This window comes from Euleptes europaea, chromosome 5 (assembly GCF_029931775.1).
Source record: "Euleptes europaea isolate rEulEur1 chromosome 5, rEulEur1.hap1, whole genome shotgun sequence".
Lineage (NCBI taxonomy): Eukaryota > Metazoa > Chordata > Lepidosauria > Squamata > Sphaerodactylidae > Euleptes > Euleptes europaea.
Window position 1 is genome coordinate 70,076,327 of NC_079316.1, and position 27,490 is coordinate 70,103,816.

Sequence of the window (27,490 nt, forward strand, 5' to 3'; positions counted from 1 at the left end):
TTTTGTGGCACTGAACAGATCAAGGCTTTTTCCATAAAAAGGCTTCATCACAAAGAACTTGAGCCAGTTTTGCATTGAATGGCCGATAAAAATCTTCTAGAATTTCCTTTGTAAGAGGTAACATAGGGCCTAGATTGCGATCCTCAGGCCTTCTAGTGTTTGATGCAGGACTCTTCGTAATTAGAGCTTCTTCTTTTTCACTTAGGGCACCTGTAGTAAGCAACCCAAAAATACGTATGTAAAATTTTCTTTATGAATTTTCTGAGACAATTCCAAGTTAGAGAACATAACATGTCCTAAACAGTTTGTGTTCTACACAAGGTGCCTGAGCAAATTGTGTTTTATACCTTCTTTCCAATCTTTGAACCAGAACCCACACCTTTGCCTGGACAAATTCAGAGACTTCTCATGAATTTCACTGCAAAGGCAAGGCACAGGAGCTCTGCTTCCAAAGGAAGGAAGGAAGAGGGGACTTTTTCTTACAAGTTGTAGCGTCTGAAGACAAGGAGAGTGCATGCATCAAGAAAAGTTTCATGCAACTGTTCTGCTCAAGGATATGTTCCACACTACTTAAATAGCTTCCAGGTATTTAAAAATTAATTGCATTTAACAACATATGAAGTCAAGCAGCTTTTTGTGTATCAATTAGTAATCTGCATGGTAAGCAACATCAATCTTCATAACTTGACTGTTCTTGGAAAAACTCAGCAGCATAAACTAATACTGAAATACATTCTAATGTAATAATTGTTTCCTTCTATTTGCATTTTTGGCAGGGTTACAACACAATCACCTAATTGGTTCTTGTAGGTTATCCGGGCTGTGTGACCGTGGTCTTGGTATTTAAACACTGTTTGTAGGTTATGTTTTTTCAAAAGTTTCTCCATCCTATCAGTGACTCCATCCTATCAGTGTTTAAACCCACCAAGAAAATACAACAGATGCTACGATCAGCAAAAGACAAAAGAGACCCCCTCACCTCTGCAGAAGTATACCGTATACCTTGCAGTTGTATACACGTTTACATCGGGACAACAAAACGCAGCATATGAACAAGGATAAAAGAACATGAAAGATACTGCAGACTTGGCCAACCTGAGAAATCAGCAGTGGCTGAACATGGACTGACACAAACAGGACACAGGGTCTTATTCCAAGACACTGAAAGACTGGACAATTCTACCAACTATTTTGTCAGATTACACAGAGAAGCCATTGAAATTCATAAACATCAGCACAACTTTAACAGAAAAGAAGAGAGTTTAAGAATGAATAAGGTTTGGCTTCCTGTCCTGAAAACCTCCAGACTAACAAAGACTACAGTCCACAATAGCCATGCAGATTAGCTTTGGATTTCACACATTAACAGATCACTTCAGGATACAATGGTTCCATATTAACATACCACACCCTCATTAGCACATTATCTTGATACTTACAGGACAATGATTAGCACATTACCTTTGATACTTTTTGCAGGACAATGATTCAGCTCAAACCCAACCCCTTTCTGACTATATATTACTCTTCCTACACACTTGACACTGAGAGACACTGTCCTTCAGTGTTAATCCTCTGAAGATGCCTGCCACAGCTGCTGGCGAAACGTCAGGAAAGAAAATACCAAGACCACGGTCACACAGCCTGGATAACCTACAAGAACCAATGAACTCTGACCGTGAAAGCCTTCGACAATATTTAGAATCACCTAATTTCACTTAGCAAGCAAGGACAGGCATTAAACTTGAAAACTGATACCTGTCTATTTTTGGTGGGAAATGTCAAGAACATTATACTTTTTTGAATGACCTTCAAGACTGAAACATTCATCTTTATCAGAACACCTCATTTTGTTCTCTGCTGGCTAGCCAATTCACAGAATGCCATTCCCTATGGCATTACACCCTGCTGAGGCCTCTTTGCTCCCCAAATCCTGCCCTCCTCAGACTTCACCACAAAATCTCCAGGAATTTCCCAACCTGCATCTGGCAACACTAAGCCTGGCCCCAGTGAATCTTCCATCAAAGGCTAAAATAGGAAAGGGTCCTGCCTTCTCCCCCTGCCTTTTAATCACAGAAACTGAAGCCTGGTATCTGTGATTGCCTAGCAACAGCCACTGAAGGAATCTGTTGCTTAAAGCTACAGGTGCTCTGTTTATCATTTTTGGGTTTTTTAATGCCCCCCCCCAATGTATTTTTTTTAAAGATTTCCCATTGTTCTGCAAACCCTGGGCCCTTTTCAGGTTTGTAGAAAGATCTGCCTTGCCTGTTCACAGCTCCAGTCACCAGATTTAAATAACCAAAGATCTGGCTGACCTCACTATTAGAATGTAAGATAGCAATGCAATGAAACCAGCAATAATGTGCTCAGAAAAGTGCCCACCTAGATCCAAAAACCGGAACACCATGTGCATAGTATACTTAACGTTGGACGCATGATCTTCTAAACGGAGAACTAGCAATTGATCTTTATTAAAAACTGTGAGCCAGTCCAGGAGAAAAACAACATATAGACCAACCTGAAGCCGTACCTACAAGAATGAAAACAAAATTAAATTAAGTTTTGTAAAATCAATGAATTCCAGCTCTTAAAAATCTCAGTGGTTCCCAAACCGTTGGGTGGAGCCCAAAAGGGGTCATGTTTATCTTGTAGGTGGGTAATGAGAACAGGATGGAAGAGGGACAGAGTGAGCCTAGAAGAGGAGACTCGCCATAGCAAATTAGGGTTTACCTTTGCACAGTATGAGAAATGGCCATTAAATCTACATATTATATCTAACACAAGATGCCAACTGTGAGTTCCCTGTGGGAAGTAAATTCAGAAGCACTGCAGCAGCCCAATTTGGACTGGGCCTATGGGGGGGGGGCAGGGGCTGTTTTCCCAACCCAAAATGGCCAGGGGGCATTATTTTCCCCATGGGGGGGACTGGACATGCAACCATTCAGTATACGTACCTTCCGATGGGGCAAATAATGCCCCTGGGCCATTTGTGGTTGGGAAAATGGCATGGAGGAAGGCAAGGAGTCCCTCCTCTCCCCCATACTGCAGTCTCAATCCAAAGTAGGCCTCTTCAGTGTTTCTGAATTGAGGTCCCATGATGAACTTGCTGCTGTGTATGGCAGCAAGTCCCCATGGTGACCATGTGGTAGACAGTGAAGTGTAATTTGGCCTTTAGTTTGCTCATAGATTGAACCTTAGTTAATATAGCTCTTATGAAGTATGAATTTGTTATTTGTTTGTTTGTCTGGACGTTAATCCTGCTCTCAATCCCCAGCCCAAGCCGGGCTCAATGGCCAGAGCAACAATATCAATATTTCAATGACCAGAGCAACAATATAGTTACATGAATACACCCCAGTTAGTTTCACAACCTTTTGTCTATAGTCCTGTTGTCACTGAAATTGCAAGCCTATATCTAGGCCATACCACTTCACTCAGACTGGATGCTCCTTTATACAAAACAAGCACACACACACAAAACACCCCTGCACACAGAAACTGTATATAAGGGACAAGGCTTAGACTTTTTCCGCCTCACGTGCTAGTTGTTTTTTTACTTGCAGGGAATTTAAAATGGCATTTAATCATGTGATACCCCCATATGCAGTCTGGAGTGGTGCGGCCCAGGCAAAGGTTAACCATATCCGTGAGGAGGCTCATGTTTGATTTGATAGGTTTCCCAGATGTCTCAGCACATTGGATAAAACTGGCTACATATTCCATTGCCTATGCATCAGACTGAATGTGAACCAAAGCATACTCACAGGCATGGCATTATTAAGAGTGTTGTTGTATACACAAGCTCTCAGGGAATAATCCACCAGGCAGTTTTCAAACAGCTGCAGTGACTCGGTCACTTTTTCATGGAAGTCCTCTATAGATTTGTTAGCACTTGCAAAGTAGAGATAGTCCGAATACAATCTGTAAAAGGAACCACACAGGACCAAGTGGAATGTAATTTCAGTCAAGCCATGTGCCATAAAAATAAAGATCATAAACTGACAGATTCTTTTTTCTGGGGAAGAAACAAAATGGGCAGAAAAGGCCCATTTACAAAAAATACGAACAAACCCTACTGTCATCCATTTCTGATTTGTTTTTCTCTAGCAAAACCCCTGGCAAGAGAAATTATCTGGAGACTATCAGGCAAGTGGAGGATGAAAGGCAGCTCAGACAGGCAAGACTCAGTGCACAGAAACTAAGAGCAATGGTCAAACTGGTCCAAGTTACCATATTAGAAAAGGATCCACAAAAGACTTTCACTGGTAGAATCCATTTTCAAACATTTCCTTTTCCCTTTCACATTGCTTCCAGGGTTTCTTTGAATAGACTGACTGCATCCCTAAAATTGCTATAGGATTCAAGCGTGATGATATTGCACAGCTGTAATAACCACTACACTTGATCTTAGCCAAAAAGCTGAGAAGCGATAATAACCACTACAAAATCATAGAATCATAGAGTTGGAAGGGGCCATACAGGTCATCTAGTCCAACCCCCTGCTTAATACAGGATCAGCCTAGAGCATCCCTGGCATGTTTTTGTCCAGCCTCTGCTTAACGACTGCCAGTGAGGGGGAGCTCACCACCTCCCTAGGCAGCTGATTCCACTGTCCAACAACTATAGAAATCCTCCTCTCTTTTGGTACATCTTTACAACTTCGGCTGGGGAGAGAGGGCAGGATATAAGTCAATTTTTTTTTAAAAAAAACTTCTTGTACTGTTTAAACAAGGTACAAAGATAACTATGCAGGACCCGTTTGGTCATTAAAAAAAACAAAACCTTTTTCCTCACCTGACCAACCTCTGTTACATGGAACATGTGGATTGAATCGACACCGCGCTGCATTGACAATGTGTATAACTCAAAACTGATAAAATGCATGCCTGGACCACTGTGCTGTTGTGCCCTTAAAATTAACCATTCTGATTCCCTCCTTCCCTTCAGCACTGAGTGCTACATTTGGCTGTCAAAATTTCATCAAAGAACTGAGGGAAACATACATGGTGGTTCTTCCATTTTACTTTCACAAGCAGTCCCAGGGTGAAAAATAGTGACTGGCCTAAGTTCACCCAGTAAGCTTCATAAATCAGTGAGCATTTAAACCTGACCCCTGGACAAAACAGTTCTATAAAATGCAAGCTCATGCAGCCTTGATTTACTTCGGGGCCATGTAGAAAAGGGATTTGGTTTTGATAACTGAATCTGGGCTCCCAGCTTTGTTATCAGCATTTTGAAAGGGGAAATGTGTATTTTTAAAGGATACATCTTTTTCCATTTAAAATGCTAGTAGAATGGAGAGCCAGTACTGATTATCAAAAACTGAGCAGAGTTTTTTCACCAATCAATTTGCAGTATACAGCCATGCTGATCAGCCACTGTCCTATCTTGGTTCTCTGTACTGTATCCTACTTTCTCCTTAGTCTGTTTGCTAACTCATCATTCTTGTCTTTCTTTCGCTTAATTACAATATTTTGTTCCACCTTGTCCTACAGACAAAACAACAAAGCCGCAAGGTTACAAAAACACCATAAGAACCCAGCAACAAAGTCAAAACTGATACTCAATTAATACACATGGTTAAAAACACACAGCTAAACACACAGCCAAACCTGGAAAAAACTCGTTACCTTCCTATCAAATGCCACAGAGAATGTCTGTAACCTAAATGTTGCCAACAGATGATCCTAGGTAAGGGTACCACCAGGAGAAGGCTGCCTGAGAAATGTAACTGAAGCACAGGAGTATACCAGGAGATGCAGTTCCAAAGAAAATGAGGAGATGCGCTTTCACACAGCCCCAATAATGCACTTTCAATCCACTTTCAGTGCACCTTAATGATCGTTTGCAAGTGGATGTTGCCAGTTCACACAGTAAAATCCACCTTCAAAGTGCATTGAAAGTGGATTGAAAGGGCATTCTTTGGGCTGTGTGAAAGTGCCCTTACTGTCTTATCAAAAAGTTCAGTGTTTGGTCCCATACTTTGCTTCCTCTATACCAGCGTGTCGAACTCAATTGTTATGAGGGCCGGATATAACATAAATGCTACTTGGTCGGGCCAGGCCATGCATTGCCAGCCCAGATTGAGAGTGTGTGTGGCTGCCTCAGCAGGCTTGCGGGCCGGATAAGAGCTCTCAGGGGGCCGAATCTGGCCCGTGGGCCTTATGTTTGACACCATTGCTCTATATGGTCTTTTTCAGTACATTCAGTCTCATCGTGTCTGCTACCATCTTTATACTGATGACTCCCAAATCTATGGTGTTATCCTAATCTCAAACTCATCCTATTTTTCAAGCTACGTACCCATTGAACTTTTACAGAAAACCCTTTTTTTGTATCTCTCACAGTTTCTCTTCTCTTGCTGCCTGGCTATCCTTTACTCCACCCGTACTGCTCATTTGAGAATTCGTTATCTTTTTTCCCTCCATGCTTGTCTTGTTTGTGTCTTGTAAACTGTCAGCTCCATTCAGCATAGCACCTAGCAAATTAATGGCACTAAATAAATGTTAACAAGGAACTGTGACAATTGTACTTGCCAGTCTGCGGAAACGTTGCACATTTGGACCCTACTGTAGCAATGTTTAATGCAAGAACAAGACCCTCACAGGGAAATTGTGAAAATTAACCTTTGGATAAACGGTACATGAAAGACAATTGAGAAACATGATATGTTACTAGAAGCCTGCAGCCAAAGCAATTGCTGGTTACTTCCGATCAATATGTGAAATTCAGCTCCTATGCTACACCGCTTCTTGATGGCCCTTAGGACTGTTAGACCACAAAGCTCCACTGACAGCAGAAGTTATTCTTTCTTGATAGAATTCCCCTTTTATGTGCCCATTAAAGGTGAAGAAACCCTATATACAGAGTCCCTGTGCCCCTCGGCTCACAGACCTGAAACACTCTTTCAGATCTCCCTTCTCTATTCTTCCTTCTCATTAGCTTTTCTCTCCCTTCAACTCCGGATCCCCTCTGCTTTTGTTTACAAACCTCCCTTCATTCTACTTACCGGTTCCTCGGCCTCCACTTCCTCAGTCCAAAAGTTTACACTAAACCTGGCTTCAGGTCTCCCTGTTGCCCCTTACCCCTTAAACCTCTTCTGGTCCCCCTGTGCCCCTTACCCCTCTTCCTAGGCCTGAGCCTGCTGTAAAATTATAACTGTCTCTAGGGTATGTATGAAGATTATATCAAATCCAAACTGACATTTCCTTCCCTTGCTGAAACAAATCATTCTGACAGTTTTGCTTAGTCAGAAAGTGGATCCAGAGGGGAGGTAGAAGGAAGGATGGTCCGGAAACAAGAGCAGAGGAGATCCACTTTATCCTCACACCAACCCTGTGAGTCAGGTTATTCACAGAGAATAGGGTTGCCAACCTCCAGGTGGTGGCTGGAGATCTCCCGCTATTACAACTGATCTCCAGGTGACAGAGATCAGTTCCCCTGGAGAAAATGACCACTTTGCCCATTGAACTCTATGACATTGAAGTCCCTCCCTTCTCCAAACCCCGCCCTCCACCCCTAAAATCTCCAGGTAATTCCCGACCCAGAGCTGGCAACCCTAACAGAGAGTGACTAGCTCCAGGTCACCCAGTGAGCTTCCATGGCAAAATGGGGATTCAAACCTGGATTTCTCAGATCCTAGTCCACTCTAACCACGGCTCCACACATAGAATACTCCACTGGGAGATGCTGCAACCAATAATTAGAATAACATTACTGCCTCTTAGGCCAAACATTAGGTTGCTGTTAGGAGATTTGCCTGTAGAAAGTCTGGGGGCTTTACTGACCCAGTAAATCAAATCACACCTCACACGTTTTGTTTCTCATTCACTAAGCTGCAGCCTTATACACATAGCATGGAGGACTGCTTAGAAAATTTACATAGCATGGAGGACTGCTTAGAAAATATAGCCACAGCTACCCATTTAAGTTTCACAATGATTTTCTTTAAGGAAACAAAGATTATAAACTTAAAGCAAATCAATTATTTGATTCCGGGGTGTTTATGCACTTTCGTCCAACGTAATGCCAACTCTTATCTGAAGGAGTATATTAAGCAAAAGGACAAATTAAAGGGTCCTTTTAACAGTGCCTTGCTTTCAGTCTTGACAAGGAGTGTTCCTCCTTCCATAGGCTGCCTTTTCATGGAAGAGAGAGGAGGAGGAAATGCTATAAAGCAGAGATACCAGACCAGCCAAAGATGTGAGATAGTGCTTCTTGCTTACCTACTACCTTGGCTCTACAAGGCGTGGCCGAAGAGGGAGAATGCTGCAAGGATCCAGCTGCAGGTCTGATGCGGGTGAACGAAACAAAAAAGGGCCACTCCGGCTTAGATTTCACTGACAATAAACAGGCACTGGATATTTGGCTGTGCTTGATGTTTTACTGCCTTAAGACAGCTGCCTGTTTTACTATGCGTGAAATACTTGGCTGTGAAACTGGAAGACGTGAGAGAACCAGGAAGGCTGGAGCCAGCCATTTCATTAAATGCTGCACTTTGCAATATTTTCCCCACCTCTGCAAAAAAATGTATTTATTTACAGGCAGCTCAGTGATTCTTGAAAAGCATCGAGGAAGATGGAGCGAGTGGTGAAGAAAAGCGATGCTGACAGTTCCATAGACTGGATAGAAGGGGCTGCGAAGAGGAGCCAGGATGTTTATTTCGTTTGCATGCTCCGCCACTGTTGACACAATTTAACTGTACTTCCTAAATCATAGGCTGCTTAAGGCTCCCCACCTGCAAATATTTATTTAAATAATTCTTTATCAAAATATATTCTACAAAACAGAAGTGTTACGTTTGCAGGCCCCAAGTTGTTCAGTATTTGACAAGACAATACCAGCATTTTGAAATGTAGCTAGAAATATTGTTGAAGGCTTTCACGGTCAGAGTTCATCAGTTCTTGCAGGTTATCCGGGCTCTGTGACCGTGGTCTTGGTATTTTCTTTCCTGAATCCTGACCTTTCGCCAGCAGCTGTGGCAGGCATCTTCAGAGAAGTAACACTGAACGACAGTGTCTCTCAGTGTCAAAGTGTGTTGGAAGAGTAATATATATAGTCAGCTCAAACCCAACCCCCTTCTGACTATATGTATAGTCTCACTTTGACACTGAGAGACACTGTCCTTCAGTGTTACTCCTCTGAAGATGCCTGCCACAGCTGCTGGCGAAACGTCAGGAAATAAAATACCAAGACCACGGTCACACCGCCCGGAAAACCTACAAGAACTGATGTAGCTAGAAAGTTAGAGAGACTAGAGAAGACCACAGAAGAGCTGTGGCAATCATTTTGTAGCTGGCTCCGCCTCCTAAGGCAGTCATTTTGTTGCCCTGCCCACCATACCGTGCCAGAATTCCAAATATGCCCGCAGACTCAAAAAGGTTGGGGAACTCTGCTGTAAAACAACCCTAAACAAGCAATAAAAATGGTGCTGATGGTATAGCCAATCAAGGTATAACACATCGAACTAGTGGGTCCTGACTGCATCAGTCAAAGATGTATGCTTAGTAAGATAGAATGCATCTATATCATATGTATGCTGGGGATTTACTCTTTATAGTTTAACAGTATAGTGGTGGAAAGTGCCGTCAAGTCACAGCCGACTTATGACAATAATGTAAGTTTTTCAAGGCAAGACATTCAGAGGTGGTTTGCTGTTGCCTGCCTCTGTGTCACAACCCTGAACTTCCTTGCTGGCCTCTCATCCAAATACTAACCAGGGCCGACCCTGCTTAGCTTCCGAGATCTGATGAGATTGGACTAGCATGGGTCAACCACGTCAGGGCAACGGTACTGCATTTATCCCCTATGTGAAAAAAACAGAATGCAAACTGTATTCATGACTACTGGGCAAAAGCAGATCCTTCAGATTTGGGAGCAAAATATATCCTAAATACACAGGCACTAGAACTACAGCTGGTGAGCGTTAAAACCACACTACAGAGTATTTCCAGATCATTTGCAGAAGAAAGCCACTTCATCCAGCTCTCTTGCATACAATTACCATCTGTTCACATTTGGAGACCACAAAATATATTTATCAAGTCAGCAACGCATTGCCTGACATACAGGGGGGCAAGAGGTGACACAGACAATTGGGAGCCAGATTATTATTACAGTAGAGGAAAGGGCTGCAATTAACAGAACTGAGGCAGGGGATACAACCCTCAGGGTTTTTTTGTAGAGCAGATTTTCATCTTTATATTTAATCTAGTGAAGAAAGCAAAATATGATTTCCATCAAAACTTTGGTATTCCCTCCCCAGGTCTGTCTCCCTGTATCGGTCTCTCTCCCTCTCTCTCTCCCTCTCTAGGTGTCTTTCGCTAGCAGGTGAAGACTTTTCTATTATCTGGCATACCCCCAAATAGCTGTTACTGGCCCTCTTTCTGGCGTTATGTGTTTTAACAGAATTATTTTGTAAATTTAACTGCTTTTTTAATTGCCCAAATGTTTTAATGCTTTTTATGTTCACTGTGGACCCTGATAGGGTAGAAAGGTGGCAGAAAAATGTTTTTAAAATAAGTAAATAAAATGATTTTACATATGCTGAGATGTCGATGTGTGTATCCCCACATAATGAGGTCTAAGCTAAGCCACACTGTAAGCTGTTTTAGCTTACAATAAATGAATCTCTGTGCTTTTGCTAATGTTACTCAACATAAGATAATTAAATTGATTAAGGACAACATTTCTAGATGCCATAAGTTACTGTCTTGAAACAATGGGTAATTTGAGAAAAGATATCTGATGAAATGCCCTGACCTGGAAGGCCTAGGCTAGCCTGATCTCGTCAGATCTCAGAAGCTAAGCAGGGTCAGCCCTGGTTAGTATTTGGATGGGAGACCACCAAGGAATACCAGGGTTGCTGCTCAGAGGAAGGCACTGGCAAACCACCTCTGTTAGTCTCTTGCCATGAAAACCCCAAAAGGGGTCACCATAAGTCGGCTGTGACTTGAAGGCACTTTACACACACACATCTGAAGAAACAAGTAAATAGATGAAATTCTAGAGGTGATGGGCACATTAAAAGTTTATCATTCCACTAGGTCTAGATGGATTACACCTGAAAGAGAAATGATGCATGGTATGGAAAAGTGGATAGAAAGAATTTTTGCCCCCCTCCCCATACTACAAGAACAAAGGTTCATCCAATCAAATTATAAGGAATAGATTCTGGATAGAATAAAAAAAAAAGAACTGCTTCACATACTGCACAGCTAATTTATGGAGTTTGCTTCCATAAGATGCAGAAATGGCAATTAGCTTAGCTTAACAAGGGCATTAGACAAATTCATGACAGATATGTCTATCAATAAGATGACTAAATAGAGGCACTATCCAACTGAATGACAGCTGCTGGAGGGTAACAGCAGAAAAAGGCTTTTGTCCTCTTTCCTGAAGGGGGGAGCGAAGTGCCACAGGAGCTGGCGTGACCCTGCGCCAGTGTTCGTGCCACTTCGCCGCAATAAGTGGCATGGACGCTGGCCCGGGGGGCACTTATGCCAGCGCTGAGGAGCGATGCAGCAACATGGGCTTCCAATACTGCTGCTGCAGTGCCAGCATTGGGGGGGGGGCTCTCCAGGGGGTGCTCTCCTGGGCATTCCTAAACCCCTCTATGCTGCAGTGATGCTACTCCAGCAAAATAGCTGGCGCAGTCCCGTGAAACTCAATGGGAGAGTTTCACAGGGTTTTTGTAAAAAGGCATTTTAAATTCTTTTTTTTCCAGCTGTAAAAAAGTATGCTGGACCTTTGGTCTAACCCAGTGGTTCTCAACCTTTTTCCGACCGTGGCCCCCTTCTGACTTTGTTTTCTTCCTGTGGCCCCCCTGTCCTACCAGTAGAAAGGTAGCTATTTAAATGTTTTGTTTGTAAATAGCCAAGGAACAAAGAAGCATAAACAGCCACACAAAAGGCACACATGCAGTTCTTATTGGGAAACTGAAATTTACAAAAAAAAATACCCCACAAAAAGGGAATACAACAGGCTAATAAACAACAATGTTCACATGCAAGGGAGTACAAAGCCTCTACCACCGTTGCACAAGATTACAGCAATACAAAAATCCACAGTTGCAAACGATGCATAGAAGTGCAATGAAGAAAGTCATGAAGAAACAGCACCCCACACACTGATACTGCTACAGCCATGCACCTTGCCCGTGACAAATGAGATGCGGACAGCTTGGTGTGCGCAGCAGTGGAGAGCGGAAGTGGGAGGGAGAAAGAGTGGAAGCAATGTTGCCGCAAAGTGCACATGGCGATCTATCCACTGGGAAGCACGTTCACTTCTTTGTTCGCTCTACTTCTGAAGGAAGTGTAAAATCTCAATATGTATGGCTTTCACTGGGTATCACAATAGTTATGAGTTGAGTAAACACATAGACTAGAATCTATTAAGCACAAGCAAGAATCCCAGTTTATAAACACACAAGCTGCAGTTTATAAGCACATAAACTGAAAACTTAGTTTGTAGAAAGGACAAGTTATTCACCATAGGGTAACCTTATGACTTTATGAGCACACATATATTATGAAGATATCACCATATGGATATTATTATTTCACTGAGATATGTTAAACACTTAGAAGAATATATGTATGAGCCTTAGAAATCCACATAGGCCAGAATGTATCTAGCTAGCTGCATAGAGGGGGGGGAAAAAGAGTAGATAGAAGTTCAAAAGGTAAAAATCAGCACAAACACAGGAGTTCATTAGAAGGACAGAAGTTCACTCCAAGAATTAGAACACAGGGTAAAGGTATGCCAAGAGCTTAATTGGAAGATGTATGCCAAGTTGAGAGTGGAAGGTAGGCCTATCAAAAGCAAGAGGAGCTAAGTTTGGGTATCTGGCAAATTTCTAAGGTATAGACTGGCACAGAAATAAAGATATAGTAGAGATAAGGCCAGAGGCCGAAGAGTAGCATCAATTAAGTTAATTGGGATGACTACAGTAAGAGGCGGGCACAGAATACATCACGGGGCATATACAGATTGCGTCAAGATGAAACTTGAACAAAGAACTCCAAAATTGTATAAATATTCCTAGATTTTGTATGGAAATTTGGAGGTGTGGTTTTATGACAAGAGACACACTCTCCCTGCCGGCATAATAAATTACCTCTTGCTTCTAAAGAACTGAGTCGCCCCATTCTTGGTGAAAATCTGTACCAGTGAGTGGGGCCTGGCTTTTTGCATCCAACACTTTCTGTTTTCTGTTTTCTTGGTCACTTCTCTGTTTTCTTCACTTCTCACTTCCCTCTGTGGCCCCCTAGTCTCGTGCCGTGGCTCCCCATTTAAGCAATTTTCACCTGTGGCCCCCTTGGAATATCCTGGGTCCCCCCAGGGGGCCATATGGCCCCAGGTTGAGAACCACTGGTCTAACCAAGCAAGCTCCTGTTATGTTGGCATGCAATACTAGATGCTCAATATTATAATTTTTTCTGTCGCCAAACACTGAATCAACTCATTAGAAGATTGTGCCAAGGAAATAAAGATATTCAAAATGTCACCGACTTAAATACATCTTCCAAATACTGTTACTAGAATAGTAATAAGGCCATAAATACAGACACATTCAAGAGCTTCCTGGAGATTTAACACTGATGCCAAAAACTTACTAGTTTTAAAGGGCTGAGTCATCGATATTAAAAACTAGCACTTTTGAAAAGTAAACAACTGCAACCAATTTCATTATGTGCTTCTTTGACTGTCCTGAAATATTTTGGCTAACCTCTCAACAGGATCCCTAAGCATCACAATCAGCTTCGCATTTGGCTGGAAGGCATGGATAAAGTCCTGTATTAAAAATGGAGGCTCTCCATCTGTACTGTTGTCATAGAAGAAAATCCAAGCATTGTTGTCCCACATTGTTGATGCACTGGCTTCTCCTAGAAATAATAAAAAACAAAAAACATATGTTGTTATCCTTCATTCCAGGTAGCTGGATCTGAGAATTGTTATAAAGACTATGCAGAACCAGAATATTCAATGCCATTTACTAGGCAACTTCAAGATTTTGGGGGATTTGTGTGTGTTAGCACAAAACGGCAACTGAAGTTGTTTATCTGCATGGTTTCTATAAAAGAACACTGCAGTCTTGGTTCTGATAATGTAAGGCACACAGTTCTCATTCCATTAGTTTTAGATTTTCCCCCTTGAGTCTGCGTAAAGAATTTCTACATTTTAGAGACCATAACAGCATCAAATTGCAATAATTTTCATTATTGTCTGTTTTGCACATAAAATGCTGGGAGAGTCAATACCGTCGAATCTCTTTACTACTTATGCCATTTAATAGTCTATAAAAAAGAGGAAGGATTAATGAAGGATTAATACTGTGAACTTCTCCAACTCTCTGCCCAGTTAAATCACTTGTACAGAATATGTGCTATTTATACTAGCACAACAGAGGGTGTGTGTGGCTAGTCCATTTGTGTGCGCTAGTGAAACATCCAGGAGGAAAATCAGATTCCAACATACACAATGGGCAAAGGATATGTTCATGCATTGTGTTCCCTTCACTAGCTTATCAGAAAAGTGGCATTCCCCTATTTATTTTGCCATAGCTTTTGTTTGGACATCAACTCTTTCATGTAAGAGGACTATTACAACTAGATTAATGCTGCTCTTTGCTAGCTTCCCCCAAATGTTAATACTTTAGCTATGGCAGTACTTTTCTGACTGGTCCTGGCATCTTCCTTTTGACATCCCAATTTTGATTTCATCTTTGCTAGGATGAAGCCATATTCAACTTTTAATAAATTAACCACTGTTACATTTATATATCAAATTACAGCAGCACAGTTCAACATATTCCAATTTTTAATATAAGCTAAAAGCACATAACATATGATTAAACTGCCTTCCTTCATTAGCAGACTGATGTATAATGTCCTTATCCCAAGATTAATGGAATAAAAATCATGTTGTGTTTTCATAAAACAGTCTGTGGAATTTATCATAGTAATGATCATAAATAAATACATCCTGTCTAGAGTGCCTGGAGCCATAAACACAGTGTCTTCGGTAGAGCTTCTGAAAGCATCCACTGCTCCATCTGACAAAATATAATTATAACCCAATAAAATATTTGATTCAGAGATGGTTTTGATTGGAAAATTACACTGCCTGATAAAGTTAGAGGAATGTTTATAGTTTTAATTATATCTTCCCATTTTAATCATCTGAAGTTCAATAAAATGGCTCCCTAAGAGAATTTTGGGTTTTCATATATCCTTTTGATGCTCTCTTGACTAAATTGTATTTTTAACAAGGTAATAAACAAGTTTCATATAATGAGCATATTAATCCAGATTTTTTTTTCCTCCTGGAAATCTGAGATGAGGAGCTAATGTAAACATTTCCCATGTGAAAATTTTGCCTCCCTGAAAAACTATGACAGAAGGCAGCTGCTGGGGAAAAACACACACATTGTCAATTTAAATTACTGTTTCCCCAAAGAAGCTATATCTAACTATGAAACAGACCAAACCTGTGTTTCAAGCGGTCTTGTTACTAAAAACTCAAATGTATATATTTGTTCAGATTATTAGCTGCCTCTTCATATATCTGCTTGAAATAACCCACAATAGAAATCAAAACAACAGCTGCAGTAAAATCAAGCAAGTATTACAGAAAACATCTTAAAATACTTTCATACAACAGCACAGCATTAGAGACTGTCTTCTGTATTTAGCACAAAAACTACCCCACAAGAAGCATAATGGATCATAAAATGGGACCCACTGAAATAAAGTGCATGTGCACACAAAGGAAAACTGGAACATGATAAAACCTAAGGTAAAGCAAATAAAATTATCTTCTCCTCATTCCAAAAGTACAATAAACTAGGTGCTGGTTGACCCTATGTGGGGACAGCATTCCATAAATGAGAATCCACAGGTGAAAAAGCCCTGTCTCTTACAGGACCTGGGTACATAGCTGAGGGTTTGAAATGACAAATCTTAACTGGTGGGTATGTTTATATGGGAGAAGACAGTTCTTCATGTTCCCTGGTCCTAGGTTGTTTAGGGCATTAAAGGCAAAAACCAATAGTCTAAACTGGAACTGAAATGGAGTGATGCATACTCTAACCCACACCCATAAATAATCTGGCAGCTGAATTTCGTATTAGTTGTAGCTTTTGAGGCTGACAGATGTTTGGTAATATAACCCAGATGTGATCAGAGCATAGATTATTTATTATTTAGATAGAATATCAGTTTATTGGCCCTCATTCAGTCCATTCCCACCTTCAGTCATTTTGATCAGAACCTCCTCCCAAAAAAACTGATTTATTTGTTACGAAGAACAAAAAGTTATTGTCTCAAAGCATCAGGGTTGTTATGGGATAAAAACGGGTAGAAGTAAGGCACCCAGACTTGCTTTTTAAATAATTGTTATTGGGTTTTTATAAGGTACAGAAATAAATGGAAAAGGAAACATAGGGGAAAGAATAACATTTTGTTTCAATCTTCAGACTTGCTTGAAGGATGGGACAAAATGGGGTAGACCTTTTCCACCAGCAAATGAAGCTATTTTTATTTTTGAAAGCTACTGCCAGATTCTGCTCAGAGAATTCATTTGGTTAGCATTGTCATATTTACCTAAAATTGTTTTGTATAATGGTTGCTAGATTATCACTTAGAATGCTTATTGTTTGAAAAATTGCTAATAAAATTTTATAAACAAATGTGTAAATAAAGTAGGTAATTTTAATAGGACTTATTGATACAGAAAAAAATAATAAAATGCAAACTTGAAGGATACTTAAGCTGTTCTTCCCAGCATACATCTTTTAATTTTTAATTACTGGCTAAAGACAAGATTTTATGAGGCTGAAAAGCCTGCTTTCCATTTTACCAGCAGAAACTGTTCCAGTAAATGCTACCATCTTATCCGTATTTTTGTTATCTGAGCTTGCACTGCAAAGTGGATATCAGTGACCTCTTATCTAGACACAAATAGCCACAAACATTATTATAGCAAATCTAATACCATCAACATGTACCCCGAAAGAAAAAGTTTCTGTACCAATAATGATGTTGTTCATCTTGTTGCTATAGTCTTTTGCAGCATCACCTTGTAGCACACTCTGAATCTGATGGGCGGCCAAATCAAACAGATCTAGGTAGTCTTCCACTGGGTAGCGATCATGGAATCCATCTCTCAGACGAATTATCCCTGAAAACAAGAATGAAACGGAAAATGGGTAGTAAGTAACCTGAAAACAGTCCGCAGTTGTTTTGGTGAAATACTGATTTGAAATGGAAGATGGTGGTCCAAATATGATGATAAATCTTTCACACACAGTAAATAATGCACTTACAATTCACTTTCAGTGTACTACAGCAATTGTTTGCAAGTGGATTTTGCCATTTCACACAGTCAAATCCAGCTGCAAAGTGCCATGAAAGTGGATTGGAAGTGCATTATTCAGTGTGTGTGAAAGCGCCTGAGACACTAAAATACAGCCTAAATTCTATCTGCATGATAAAATTCTACATTATCAGTTCTATGTAGGAAACTGGATGCAATCCATGTTTACATAATCATGTTTGAACATGCATATGTGGACAAAGTGATACTGATAGCTATGCTCGTTACACATGACCATGTCACTGTCATTTATTGTGCATACAGAATTGTGTGCACACATATGAGACGGGGGGACTTATGTATTTGATTTATTTAGAAACTCCATCTCTCTCCTCCGCAAACCTGTTTGAGGTGGCTCACAACTATGTATACATGTGTGTGTATATGTGTGTGAAACACAGTGAAAGCCATAAAAACAAATACCAGTACCACATATCAATAAAACAAGCTGAGTTACTAAAAAAAAAAAAAAATCATGCCAGTAAAAACAATTCAGGCTGTAACAGCACATAAAACTGACCAGTCTAAAATGATATTGACAAAACTGTCCTCAGTCTAGTATTAATCCAGTACATTTTTTTGTCCTGGATCGTACAAGTTACAGCTTCCATCTTTGAACAGTCCCCAGAATACACCGCTGATTGCTGGGAAAGCTGGAAGTCCCCAGGTCACAAGTGCACAGCTGCAGAGCTCTGACAAACAAGATCGGTCCCATGACTGATACGCACTCTGACCAGCATACTGTTTTGGTTTACTGGAAGAAGAAGTTACGGGTATGGGATTTTCCTGTCCCCTGGGTGCCAAAGCAAACTATGAATCAGGGGGAAATTAATTCCACGCCTCCGTCTCCTACTATGATGAGTAGGTCGCCATGGTCCTGCCCTTCCCCAAGGGAAAAGAGCCTTGGCTACTTACCGTGAAGGCTTCTTCTGCTCAGAGGGACAAAGGGCATCTTCAAGATGGGTGTTTCCTTTTCCTCTTAGCTCGGGAGGCAGGAGTTAATATTTAAATTTTTCCTTCTCTTGCTTAACTGAGACCACTTCTTGTTTAACTTCTGCCACCTCTTTTTTTACTGATGTCACCTCCTGGAGTGTTTTGGTCAAGAGTTCTTGTAAAGAGTTCAGGGTAGCATCAGGTTTTTTAGCCATCTTTGCAGCTACAGATGTCCCTGTTACTGGTGAAGTGGCTGGTGAAACAGCTGGACTAGTGACTGAAGCTCTTCAGTGCCTTCTAATAAACCGATTAATTCATATCAGTAACATGTTAAGAGTCTAGGTCTTCCTGCTTCAGAGGACCAAATTAACAGCTAGGAGTACACCATCTAAAAATATGGAAACCCTTAGGTACAAGACTGGATAAAGAGAAATGCTTTGGCTTGGCACCTAAAAGGAGAATAAAGTTGGTGCCAGGAGAGCTTCAAGGGTAAGGGCATTCCAAAAAATGAGGTGCCTCCACTGAAAAAGTCTCTGGTTGCCACGCACCTTACCTCTGCAACTGGGGGCATGGAGAGCAGGGCCTGAAAAGAGAATCTCAGCTGGTGGACTAGACAATATGGTCAGTCAAGTAACAGCAGTGCTGCTGAAACATGGTAGCCCCTACTCCAGCCAGCTTCTCAAGAAGGATGCAATGGTTGATGGCATCAAATGCTGCTAATAGGTCCAGGACAAGTAACAGGTATGCATTCCCCTCTCATTCTCCAGGAAAAGATCATTAGTCAGGGTGATCAAGACTGATCGCATCCCACATCCAAGACTGGATCTGAATTGAAATGGCGTGAGATAGTTAGTTGCCTCCAAGACCACCTGAAGTTGTCTAGCCACCAGATGGTAGTTGCTTAGGACATCAGGCAGAGGTCTCATGACTGGCTCTTTCAAGGCTGCAGGAACCTTGCAAAGATGTGTCCCAACAAACCAGACTGGTTTGATGCCAACATCCATGAAGGGCAAGGGTCGAGTGTATATGTGCTGGGGCACATACATCTAAGCAGCTTGTCCACTTCAAGCCTTACCAACTGAAATTCATCCATGCAACGAGGACCAGATTGTGCTCCAGTAGCATCTTGAGATTTAACTAAATCAATCGCGATACTCAAGTCATGGTGGATGAACAAACTAGTCACACGGTAACAGATTTCCCCTTGATACTGGCAGAGTGAAGCTCTTATTAATATATCTAAATGGTGTGATGGCTTAACAAGAGGACTGTAGTAGGATAAGCTAAATATAGGAGAGCTAGTTAGCACCAAGTTTGCTTTATAAAAGTAGGCCAGTAACATGCAGGCTGCCCTGACCTGGATGGCCCAGGCTAGCTTGATCTTGTCAGATCTCAGAAGCTAAGCAGGGTCAGCCCTGGTTAGTATTTGGATGGGAGACCACCAAGGAAGTCCAGGGTTGCTGTGCAGAGGATGGCACTGGCAAACCACCTCTGTTAGTCTCTTGCCATTAAAACCCCAAAAGGGGTCGCCATAAGTCGGCTGCGACTTGACAGCACTTCACACACACACACAACATGCAGGCCACAATAAAAATATTTTACTTGAATACTCCAATAAACAAGCGGACCTTTTTCTTGGAAGAATGTGTCTTTCATTAGGCAGAAAAGGGCATGAAAAAAACTGAGCCAAAGAAAACCGCCTAGCATCCCCTACAATTAGGACAGCCTGATTCTGTAGAAATGAGCAAGGGGAACATTAATAGATTGCAGAGACCTATGAAAATTTGTGAGGGAAGAGATCCAGGGAATCCATCCAAGAGAATTCATTCAAGAGAATCCATCCAAGAGAATTCATTCAAGACAATTCTACAGAATTTTGTAGGGAAAACCCCCTGGATTCTTTGCTGAAATGGCTCCAAAGGAATACCAGAGTTAGTTTGTTGCAGCAGAAACATAGGCATGTTGTGATGCTTTAAGGACTAGGATGTTCTTATTCTCACATAAGCCTTCATGGACTACCTGCATTGGATGAAGTGGGATCCAGTCCACAAAAACTTATGCAAGAATAAAAGTTAGTCTTTAAGATGCCACAAGAGTTTTACTGAAACAGGATCTTTACAAGAATTTACTACAATTTGTTAGCTGCTCTGGCATGCTAAAGTAACCTGTGTTAGCACATGCTGATGACATCAGCAAGACCTAGTGGGTGCTGCTCCTGCTGTGGCCTAGATAGTGTGGATTTGGCTCTGGGGTCATCCAAGGGGAGAAGGAGATGAAGAGCGCCTGATATAATTAGAGCAGGCTGCAACCTCACAGCAGGAGCATGTATGATCTGAGAGCATGCTTCTAAGTGTTGACACACAATGCCATCATCAAGACCTCAAAAGGCTACAGCTCCAGGCAAGCTTAGTGGAATATGGCATACTTAAGTGCACCACTGGGTTTAGACAGAACATGCCTTGAAAGTCAGGGAAACATCCCGAAACTCCATAGCGCATTCTGCCCTATTGGTACTCAAAACCCATAACTAAATTCTGGATATCTTCAAAATGTGAAGGCAACCTTACTTACTATGTAATTGCAACTCTGCAGAACAATTCTGTGGAGCCACAATAAAAAGACTGGGAGTTAATACTATTCTAAAGCATGTCTGACAGCTGTTGTATGCTAACATATAGAAATTATACAATATAACAAAAAAATTACATTTATTGCAAGGTGTACGCAGTGAAATGGTTTAAAAACACAGGGCCTGGGATGCAGGCTGCATATAAAAAAACCAGTTATAAAAATTTTATGCACAGTTGATACACAATGTAAATGACCAATGCTCGAACAGATGCGTTTCGGCCTGAATAGGCCTTCCTCAGTGGTCATAAATACATAAAGTTATAAAAAACACACATCAGGAAATAAACCTTATAAATATTTTTATCTAATATTTTGTGTGGCTTGATATAAATTCTTAACCCAAGCTGTGGGCCTTGCCACACGGACAGTTGCTCACATAATCTGATGCAAAATGAACACTGCTTCCAGATGTGCATACATCAACCTGTGATGAATCCGAATTGGCTCTGTGGGTGAACCTGAACCCTGAACCTGAACCTGAAGCAAAAGCCTTAGCTGAAATGTTCCAACAATGCCTCTCTCCAATAAACTCTCTTATGCCTTTTATCAGAAGATGACGGCTTCTTCGATTTGACAGAACCTTTGATAAAGCATGATCTTTACATCCTTCAGGAGACAGTTTGGGTAAGGTTAGGTTCTGGGGATTCTTCTTCTACTGTTGCTTATGACTTGTTTTGTCTGCATTTCACCCTTCCCTCAGAGCAGCCCACCTAGGGACCCAGACAATTTCCCATTCAGGGGACAAGCCCAAACTTTGTGGGCTTGAAAGATGGAAGTACACCCTGTGCTTCCAGACCCTTCTTTGGCTTTATCCTCAAGGCAGAGTGGCAAATGTTTTTTTTAAAAAAAACAAAACAAACAACAAACCACATTATAATTAACATATATTTTAAATCTGAGAAATAGTTTACTGGGTAAACTATAGAACCCTAATGTACATCAGAGACACTCAAAGTATTGATGAAGGCAGAGATGCTGGGAAGAACACCGCATGCCAATTAAAATCCCACTGAATTTAGTTCAGCTCACTTTTATTGAGTTTGCTACCTCAGTTGCCTTCAAACAAAAATTCAGGTGCAGTTCAGTTTGCCACAGTTCATTAGCGGCTGAACAGCAATACTAAAGATGAACTGAATCTGCAAAAACCAGTTTCAAGCCAACTTTCTGTTTAATTCCTGCTTGACAAACAAGCATATATTTGCTTTGATTTTTGTATAAAAAACAAACAAGCATGCATAATGGAAATCTATGCCTGTCCCTGTTAGTGGTGTAAACCTTAGCCACCTAGCACATTTACAGCTTTAACAATAACTAAAAATACTGGCATTCAAACTCACAGGGGCTCTACTGTTCCCTTGTGTCCTGGGATATACAGAGAAAATCAGAAAAATCAGTCATCACAGCATGGATGTTTGTTTATACGGAGCCCTAAACATTGGTCAGCGCTAATGTTTAGCCACCAAGACTGTAGCACTGGACTGCTGGATGGCATCTCCGTGGATGGTAACATGCCAAATATGGGGGATTTCTTAGTGATTCTGGGGGCAATCTTTACCTGGGCTACAGATAATGCACTGTACATAGGTCTCCCCTCAAAGTCAACTTGGGGATTCCAGCTGATGCAGAATGCTGCAGCTCAGTTATTATCAAGAGCTAGGCAGAGCAAGCAAATTACTCCCATTGGCTGCCCATCAGTTACCGGGTTCAATTCAAAGTATTGGCTATCACATATAAAAGCCCCTTCATGGCCTTGGACCCTCATATTTTGCAAGACTGCCTCTACTCATATGCTCCACCACACCAGCTTTTCTCATCTGAGAAGATCTGCAGGTGCCACCCTGCAAATGGGCAACATCAACAAAGGCCTGTATGTGTGCATTCTCTATTGTGGCTTCCACCTTACAGAATGGCCTGCCCTATGAAATCAGGAAGTCTTCTACTCTTCTGGCATTCTGCAAACTATGCAAAACTGAATTATTCAGGAGAGCATTTTTACTGAGATTTCAGAAGCTAAGCAGGGCTGGCATTAGTTAGTATTTGGATGGGAGACCACCAAGGAATGCCAGGGTCGCTGCGCAGAGGAAGGCAATGGGAAACCACCTTTGTTGGTCTCTTGCCTTGAAACACCTAAGGGGTTGCCATAGGTCGGCTTTGACTTGACAGCACTTTACACACAATACAGCCACACTGTAATGGAATGATTCAGGAAAATGCTTTAATAAAGGGAAATCAAGGGACTACTATATATAGTAAGTACTACTTATTAGTGTATGTATTTATCCTATTATGTAATTTCTGCATCTGTAACATGTACTGTTAATACTTCTGCTTTGCTTTAGCTTTGCTTTAGATTCTCTTCTTGGTTTTAGATTTTGCCAGTCCTAATCCTATTACCTGCTTAGTGGATATCCTATCCTATTGATTGCATTGACTTACACTGTATAAACTGCCTTGAGTCTCAGTGAGAAAGGCAGACTATAAATAATACAAATCAATACAAATATGTACCTACAGCATTTCTAGCTGAAGTGTTTCTCTGTGTTAGGCTGTTGGCTATGGGAATTTGTTATGTGATTTAAAGATGGAGCCACAGCATAGCCAGACAATGAAGCCTGATCTCTTGATTCCTAGCATTCCTTGTAATGCCGCCTGGAGAACTGAACACTTCAAAACTGATACTGTTTTCTAGAGAGTTAAGCATTCAGTTCAGGAAACACAACACTGAAACATCAGTCTGCATGTTTACTCACCAAACCGCTTTCTTGTCCACCAGTGAGGCTCCTTAATTGCTGAGAATCTCACATCAGGATGTAACCTGAGCCTGTCATAAAGATCTGTTGTTCCACACTTTGGCTGGCCTATGATGTAGAAATGGGGAAGACAGCGCAGCCGATAGTGCTTGTCCTTGTAATGGTACAAATGGTTCCAAAATACCTTTCTGAGATAATCAAATACTGCCCGAAAACGTTTGGAATACAATGCATAGGAGTTTGTAGCATAGGGATCTGTGGTCATGTTTCCACTGTATTCTTCATACCAACAAGGACTCTTGCTGTTTGGAAGAAACTTGTTAGGAATTATTGAGAACATCTGCAATACAGAGAACAAACACTTTAGTAAAGAGCAACAAACAAAAAACATGTTTCCATTTGCAGTTACAATAATCCCAGTGTTTGCACATTCTAGTCTTTTGAATGCTTAGCTGCTCCATGCTGCTATACAGATACAACACCTGGGGAATGTGCAGAGCTGACAGTGAAAAATGGTAAAAGTAAAGGTCCCCTGTGCAAGCACCGGGTCATTCCTGACCCATGGGGTGACGTCACATCCCGACGTTTACTAGGTAGACTTCGTTTACGGGATGGTTTGCCGGTGCCTTCCCCAGTCATCTTCCCTTTACCCCAGCAAGCTGGGTACTAATTTTACCGACCTCGGAAGGATGGAAGACTGAGTCAACCTTTAGCCAGCTACCTGAAACTAACTTCCATTGGGATCGAACTCAGGTCGTGAGCACGGCTTGGACTGCAGTACTGAAGCTTCCCACTCTGTGCCACGGGGCTCCTAACAACAGTGAAAAGGACGCTCTAATTAAAAAAAAACTCATAACTCTTTGTTGTATGGAGGATTCATGCTAAGAAATACTGTTTGAGTTTTAAAATTAGCTTCCTTTTCACTGGGCTCCTAACGACAGTGAAAAGGAAGGTCTAATTGTAAAACTCAAACAGCCTTTCTTAGCATGAATCCTCCATACAACAGAGAATTATTAAGCCCTAGCAGAAAAAAACACTGAATGTCAATTCTGACACACCACACAAGAGGACAATCAAAATGCTTCTACATGGCCACCCCTCCATATAGGGACCCTAACATTAGAATTTATACTATTATATTTATCAAAATATTTATATTCTACCCTTCCCCCTTGCAAAGGTCTCAAGTTTGAAACTTCTGTGACTATGAGAAGTCTTCATGCTAGCAGCCACTGAATATGCAGTGGAGAAAGCATGGTAGAGGTGAAGAGTGGGCAATTCAGGTTGAGGATAATTCCCAATGCAGTCCGGTTTACCAGACATTAAAGCAGCCTGGTCAACACAGCTTCTACTTTTTAGAGTGCCTCTGCCGTTCCATGTCTACCACTAGTTTACACTGGAGGTTAGCCATTCTGGAAGCAATACATAATTCATTGCTGTTTTCAGCACAGATGAATCCATGTACAAATCCAAAAGTACTACAAAGAGTTTTGCGATGTCACCAAGTAATTCTACTGCCAAAATGTTTTAGAAACATTCTAGGGAGGACTCCACAGAGGTCCCTGTCTATACTTTATTCTGTGCATATGGACAGGCAGGCATCCTACTGCAAATGGCATAGATTATCAGAATTTAGAACTCATACCAATGATTCTATTAATATTAAAACATTATGATTAACAAAGAAGTTAAGGAATGAGGTGTGAATGAAGCAACAGTGGAGGAAAGGGATTGCTTTCATTGACAGCCGGTATGATGCAGTGGTTAGTGTGTTGGACTAGTATCTGGGAGATGCAGGTTCAAATCCCAGCGTTGTCATGGAAGCTTGCCAGGTGACCCTGGGCCAGTCACATTCTCAGCCTAACCTACCTCACAGGGTTGTTGTAAAGATAAAATGAAGCAAAGGAGATGATGTAAGTTGCTTTGGATCCCCATTGGGGAGAAAGGCAGGGTATATATAAAGTAATAAATAAATAAATAAAAAATAACTGAATTGCTTACTAGTACATTTCCAAGAGACATATAGCTAGCCACTAAAAGAAAAAAAGATTGTGGACTAGATGATCCAACAGGCCTCTTATGAGGAAATGAAGACGAATTTTCAAAAACAAAGGTTTCAACAAAACTCTCAGGCACCAGGTAGCTCTTATGGCTACTTCAGAGTAAATGGCTTCAGTATAAAAACCAGGTATAGACCACTTCAAACTCCCATGCAACCAAACCAAAAATTTCTTTCTCACAGTATTAGGGATATAGCATTCAAATTTCAACAAGTGAACATGCACAGCAGCTCAATGAACAAATCCCACAAGAAAATCTAACTGAAGTGTACTGAAATATGCAACTGAATTAAGAAATCTGGAAAATGAGCTTGCAAGGAACAATAATTAGAAAACATAGGTTTAAATGGAGATAAAATAAGCAGATCAAATTAATGTTCTGGTTTAATTTGGAAGATAAATCATCTGCATATTTTATTGTAACACTTCCAAGACAGGTTTTTATATGCCAACTTTCTCTACCACTTAAAGGAGAATCAAACTGGCTGACAATCACCTTCCCTTCCCCTTTCCATGACAGACACCCTGTGAGGTAGGTGGCTCTGAGAGAACTCTAAGAGAGCTGTGACTAGCCCAAGGTCACCCAGCTGGCTTCACGTGGAAAAGCGGAGAAACCAGCCCGGTTCACCAGATTAGCATCCGCCGCTCATGTGGAGGAGTGGGGAATCAAACCTGGTTCTCCAGATTAGAGTCCACCACTCCAAACCACCGCTCTTAACCACTATACCATGCTGGCTCTCAATGGGAAGAAGTGGGGAGGGAAGGGTACAATGCCATAGAGTCAACTAAGCAGCCATTTTCCCCTGGGAAACTGATGTCTATTGTCTGGAGATCAGCTGTAATCAGTAGATCTCTAGGCCCCACCCGGAGGTTGGCAACCCTATTTTCAACATATAATAAGACCCACCAGACACTAGTTCATACATACAATGACATGACTCTATCAATGTTAAGAAGTATCAATGCCAACACCGCGAACAAAGTCAAAGAGTCTTTCTTTTCTTATACTCACATGTAACTCTTGTTTCTTCAGATCTTCTAAGTGTGGATAATGTCTGGGTATGAATTCAATATTTGATGTAATACTGTCAATAATTACTTTAATACTTGGATAATCCTTGGCATATGAAATATTCATTTTAGATGTTTGGTAATGATCTTTCACATCACAGAGAGTCTCACTGTCCATTAAGTTTGAATTGCTAGCAAAAGCTCCATAATGGAATGTGGGCAGTATCAGCAAGAGGCCATGTTTGGCTCCAGTCAGTATATAAGACGCCATTACTAGCATCATTATCAACAATCCAAACATTAAGCTGCACAGCTTCCCTTTCTTCAGTCGAAACAGTCCAGCCCAGCTCTCACTGTGATCAGTCCTTACTTCCAGAACTGCAAGCAAGTTCATCTGTTTGCTATCCAAGCGCAACAGAACTTTATTTTCTCTTTTGCAAAGGTGACAATTTTTGTTATTGTGACCTGGCCCTCGGCACCTGGAACAGCATTTGTGCAAGTCATTTGGTAACAGTGCTATGCAACAACGCATGCAATGCTTCATACCATTAAAATACTGGTGATATGTGCCATTTGCAGTAGTCAGGAAAGAAGTTCAGACGGATGAAAGTAATTTCCAAAAGAAATAATCATGAATACCTCGCGCAGTCAGATAAAGACGATTGCCGTGTAAAAAGATCGCTGACATCCAAAACAGATTTAAAAAAAATATATGTGGCTGTGTCTTAG

The 27,490-nt window shown here is 41.2% G+C and overlaps 1 protein-coding gene across 1 annotated transcript; it reads right to left on the reverse strand.

Annotated features, from left to right (window-relative positions):
* On the reverse strand, nt 1-27,394 carry CHST15 (carbohydrate sulfotransferase 15). Its single transcript, XM_056850183.1, has 7 exons — nt 26,763-27,394; nt 23,691-24,030; nt 17,032-17,181; nt 13,730-13,886; nt 3,765-3,921; nt 2,383-2,530; nt 1-210 (listed from the first exon to the last, which is right to left on the reverse strand). The coding sequence occupies exons 1-7, from the start codon at nt 27,303-27,305 to the stop codon at nt 20-22; spliced, it is 1,686 nt and encodes a 561-aa protein (XP_056706161.1). The 5' UTR covers nt 27,306-27,394; the 3' UTR covers nt 1-19.
* Nucleotides 27,395-27,490: the final 96 nt, after the last annotated feature.

Coding starts and splice junctions, on each gene's coding strand:
- CHST15 (XM_056850183.1), bottom strand. CDS start 27,305: ATGAAGCATTGCATGCGTTGTTGCATAGCACTGTTACCAAATGACTTG. Junction 17,182..23,690: donor GTGGACAAGAAAGCGGTTTG/GTGAGTAAACAT, acceptor TCTTGTTTTCAG/GGATAATTCGTCTGAGAGAT. Junction 3,922..13,729: donor CTTAGGGATCCTGTTGAGAG/GTTAGCCAAAAT, acceptor TTCCTTTTACAG/ATTGTATTCGGACTATCTCT.